This window comes from Zingiber officinale, chromosome 11B (genome assembly GCF_018446385.1).
Source record: "Zingiber officinale cultivar Zhangliang chromosome 11B, Zo_v1.1, whole genome shotgun sequence".
In the NCBI taxonomy this organism is placed as follows: Eukaryota; Viridiplantae; Streptophyta; class Magnoliopsida; order Zingiberales; family Zingiberaceae; genus Zingiber; species Zingiber officinale.
The window spans coordinates 65,066,911-65,071,573 of NC_056007.1; the positions used below are offsets into that span (position 1 = coordinate 65,066,911).

Below are 4,663 nucleotides of genomic sequence, written 5' to 3' on the forward strand. Positions count from 1 at the left end.
TACATTCCTTACCTCATGGCTACATGTCATTATTTTACCTAAAATTAAATTTATCAAGGTTGTGCAAATCATACCTGGAATCTTGTTAACCAATATGCGAGCTTTTTCTGCATGTTTGAGATTTAAATGTGCACCTCTACTTGAGTTATATCTGTTGTCATCCTGAATGGAAATTATGTACGATAGAGATTAAATTCTGTTAATTTCAAGTATTTTTCCAAGGGAATGAATAGTGCATGACAAACTTACATACTCCATGGACAAATTGAAGTTCACCGACTAGAGTGTATAATGAAATGCATAAAGCAGTATATGTAAAATTTACAACTCATGTTGATTGCAACTGCTTTCTTACAAAAATTCTTGTAAAAAAGGGCAGTATGATTCTTTCTTTCACATGACTTGCTCAAAGTTGGGGAACAAAAATATTCTGAAATGAAAAAAAATGGTTCAATATATAACCAATAACAAAATTCCCCATCATAGACATACTTGCATAAAATAAAGGGTTAATTAATAAATCTATTACAACCTATGGAATTCCATATCTATGAAAATATTAAAAAGAGTTAATAATTAGTAGCCATCGTAATTTACTTCTATGGAGAACACAAAAGGCGCAACCTTTACCAATTTCCCAACGGAAGGTGCGATTTTTATGATCCTAATGAGACGATGCTGCGGTTACAAAGAGAATTAAGAGCAAAAAATTAAGGAGAGAAAACAATGAAGAAATTGACAGTACATTTTTTTTCACAATACAAATGCTATTGCATGGACAGAATTTATTACTGATGATGCTTGGTGATCAATATTGAGCACACAACTATCATGCAGATGAAACCAAGTTTTCTTGCCTAAGCTTCCTTTCATCTGACAATGTCTTGGCAAATTTAACAAGTCGTTCCTTGTTCGACATTGTTCCTCCCTCCCCATCCACCACCGGCACCTATTGCCCAGTCTCCAAGTTCACCCGCGACGCCGGCTTCTCCAGCAGATTCTCCCCAATCCGAACTAAATTTCTTAAGTTCCACTTCGTTGAATTATCCACCGAAGCCGCAGCGCCAGTCAAGGTATCGTCCTGCCATTCAATCAATCGTACAATATCTTCAGTTAAAATTGATCGACTTAGCGCATGCAGCTATACGGAGAATCAGTCGATTAATTACCTGTATGCGAAGGTAGTTGCCCTCACTTTCCAGTGCCTGGAAAATGACTGAAGCATAGATATCCACCATGTCCGAGGTCGCCTCCCTGAAAACTTGGACGAGTGGCGATTTTCCTCTGTTCCACAGCCACTCAAGCAATCCCCATCGAGCGCTCTCTCGGGCACTGTACCTCTCCGTGTGTTTATGTGCTCCAGTCCCAATCGAGATCACCAGAAATTGACGGTAGTCCATCGGATTATACGACTCGAAATCCTTGTTCGACTCCAGAATTTGCTACTTGGAAAGTCTCTCTGACTCATGGACTAAAGTAAATCGATTGTAAACGCATAAACTACACAGTGGCATTACCTCGAACGCTAAACGGACAACCTTCTTGGCGCGCTGAAACAGAGAGAGATTCCCTCTGCAAGAGTGTATGTGCTGGAACTGGTCAATGCCGAGCTTGCGAGTGACCTAGCCGAACTGGATGTAGACGAAATCGGAGTAGGGGAGGTCGACCTTGATGTAGCTGACGTCGTACCAGATGAGATAGCTCCGGATCTGGATACCCTCGAGGTTGGAGACGGAGTCGTAGCCGAGGAAGCCAGACACGCGCGGGGCGTAGTAGACGACGTACTCGAAGTCGACGTAGCACTCTCCGTAGAGATCGATGACGAAGTAGCCGTTGGAAGCGACGGAGAAAGACTTGACGGTGTCGGGGAGGATGCCGGGAGGGAGGTTGTACTCCTGGAGGATGTCGTAGACAGTGGAGCTGTTGGACGGCGAGGCCGACGATTGGGCAGTCACTGCCGCGGAGAGGGAGGAAGGGAAGAAGAGAGAAAGGAGGAGGAGGGAGGAGGACATGGCGATCGGGAAGGAGAAACCCGACGGATTTGGGAAGGCAAGAAGGAGAGCTAAGTCGACTGCGGAATATAAAAACAAGTGTTGTGGAAAAAAAAACATACTAAAATGCGAAGAAGGCTTCCTCTTCTCACCCAAAGGGAGAAGTTGGAGGAGATGGTCGGAGGAAGGGCATCGTGTCTTGATCCTGATCGGGAGAGGAAGGGGCGTCGATCTAGGAAGGGGAAGAGGGAGATGAGGTTGAGAGAGATGGTCGGAGGTTTAGATTTAGGTTTAGGCAGAGAGATGGTCGGGCGGGATATAAGTTTAGGTTTGGAGGAAACTTCATAGTGTTGCAAATTTTGGCAAGTGGGAAAATTAAAATATTTTATTTTGGTTTATTAACACCGGATTTTAAAAATCGCTGTTAAAATCGATGTCTATTAACGAAAAAAAAAGGCGCTCATAGACATCACCTAAAAAACCGATGTCTATGAGCGAAAATCTGCGCTCATAGACACCGGTTTTTGGAAAAACCGGTGTAAAATACTCAAATACATCGGTTTTTGCTTAAAACCGTTGTTGTTCCACCGATGTCTATGAGAGTTTTTGTTGTAGTGCTTTATCATTGCCTGACATTCGGTAAACCTTGATTTGTCGAGACTTCTTTATTGCCTAGGATCAGGTCAACCTCGACCTGTCAGGACTTCACACCTCATGCCAACTCCATATTGGACTTTCGATCGTCAAGTGTTTAGTCAACTGTAACTCACTTAGATTTTCCTCTTGTCAACTAACATATTAATAAAACATCGAAACTCAAACTCAAATCACACCAAACTTGATCAACCTAATCAACCTTAACCAGAAGTCAATTGCATCAACAAGCTAAATGATTCCCTAATAAACCGAGTGAAAAATAAACAAGTTCCATCACATTTAGTCATTGTTTAATAAGGGGTATATAACAAAGTCTATTCCACTCATTGTAACAAAAGGTAATTACGCTCACATTAGACGTCTCTCATAGTTCGTCCCTAAATTATAGAAGAGAGGTAAATCATGAATCAATTTATTGTTGATCATCAAATGACTAAGAGATAAGAGGAGTTTTTTTCCTAAAGACATGCATGTGTCCACTAGAAATTATCTCGGCCAAATTATAATAAAATTTTCATTTTCTATAGCCAATTGAACATCCCTCTATTCTACTCATGGTCCCATGCGAGAAGACTTCCAAAAGCCACAACTACTCTCGTCCTCATCCTGATCGCCACTCTCGTGCTCAGCCTGATCCTCATAATCAGCATCATGTCATGGAGAGGTTGACCTCACCGCACTCTACTTAAATCTCTATACATATTGGGCCTATATGCATTTTTCTTTTCCTTCTACGTTTCTCTCCCTCTCTTCCGCTGCCACTTGAGTCTGCTTGGTTGCTGCTTGGAGTTGATCTGCTTGTGGCCAGATGGCGGACTGGGGGCCGGTGTTCGTGGCGGTGGTGCTCTTCGTGCTGCTCTCGCCGGGACTGCTCTTCCAGGTCCCGGCTAAGGGCCGGGTGGTGGAGTTTGGCAACCTGCAAACCAGTGGTATGTCCATCTTCATCCACTCCATCATCTTCCTCGGCCTCGCTGCCGTCTTCATCCTCGCCATCGGCGTCCACGTCCATTTGGGCTAGCTGATTAATTACTAAAATTAAGCTACCAACTTCTTGTTAATTTGGGTGTGAAATTTGGAGTTTTAATTACGTTTCTGTACTAATTAAGTCAATTAATAAGGTGCTGAAATTAAACTATGAGCAGCTTCATTTTTATTTGTTTTTATTGGATGACAGGAGTAATTAATAAGCTCCTTAATTATAATTTACTGCGTGCCTTGCTGTGCTAATTAATTAATTAACTGTGTTATAAATGAACAAAATGACACTGATTGAAAAGGAAATGAAATATATAAACAAAGTTCGTATGGTTGTTCAGCTCTATTGACTAAGTCGCTAATGTTGTTGGTGAGTAACTATCATGAGCACATGCCAAAAACATCCCTGTCGTTCCACTACATTGCTATAATTGAGAGAGTTCTACGACTCCAATGATATATAAATCGATTTTACAAGATTGAAATGAAAACAATAACGATACATCAAAATCAAATTAAAGGATGCATCTATAAGATCTAATTATCATCATTTAAGGCTACAATTACAAAATTGAATGCCGACTTGAATCCAGTGCTAAAGTCAATGTAACCCTTATTTCTTGTCGGAGTAATTTCTACAATACAAGGAAAGTCTTCTATCAGAATGGACAGCAACCTTAGTTCCTTCTCAATTGAAAAGAAAGAAAGAAAAAGTGTCAACAATTCAGTAAGATGCCCAAATGAATTTTGACCTCTCCTTTTTATACCCTGGCTCATCCCATAGGCACCATCCACTTAAAGGGCTCATAACCCGTTAACAACCTATTAATATTAATGAATTAGATTATTAAATCTACACATTCAATTAACATCCAAAACTTAAACTCCTATTCATGCATCAAGTATTAAATCACTTAATTGAGATTTAATTCCCTAATGGCAAAATCGTTGTGTGTTATTATTAATCTTGTATTAGCTCACTTTATGGAGACGTAATCCTTCTGATCCTATCCGAAAATGTGAAGTTGGAAAGCTAGAAG

The 4,663-nt window shown here is 40.7% G+C and overlaps 2 protein-coding genes across 2 annotated transcripts; one reads left to right on the top strand and one right to left on the bottom strand.

The window, feature by feature from the left end:
* Positions 1–1,622: 1,622 nt before the first annotated feature.
* LOC122033977 lies at positions 1,623–2,012 on the bottom strand. Its single transcript, XM_042593117.1, has one exon. The coding sequence runs from the start codon at positions 2,010–2,012 to the stop codon at positions 1,623–1,625; it is 390 nt and encodes a 129-aa protein (XP_042449051.1).
* A 1,249-nt stretch (positions 2,013–3,261) lies between these two features.
* Positions 3,262–3,854, top strand: LOC122034485. Its single transcript, XM_042593759.1, has one exon. The coding sequence runs from the start codon at positions 3,457–3,459 to the stop codon at positions 3,664–3,666; it is 210 nt and encodes a 69-aa protein (XP_042449693.1). The 5' UTR covers positions 3,262–3,456; the 3' UTR covers positions 3,667–3,854.
* Positions 3,855–4,663: the final 809 nt, after the last annotated feature.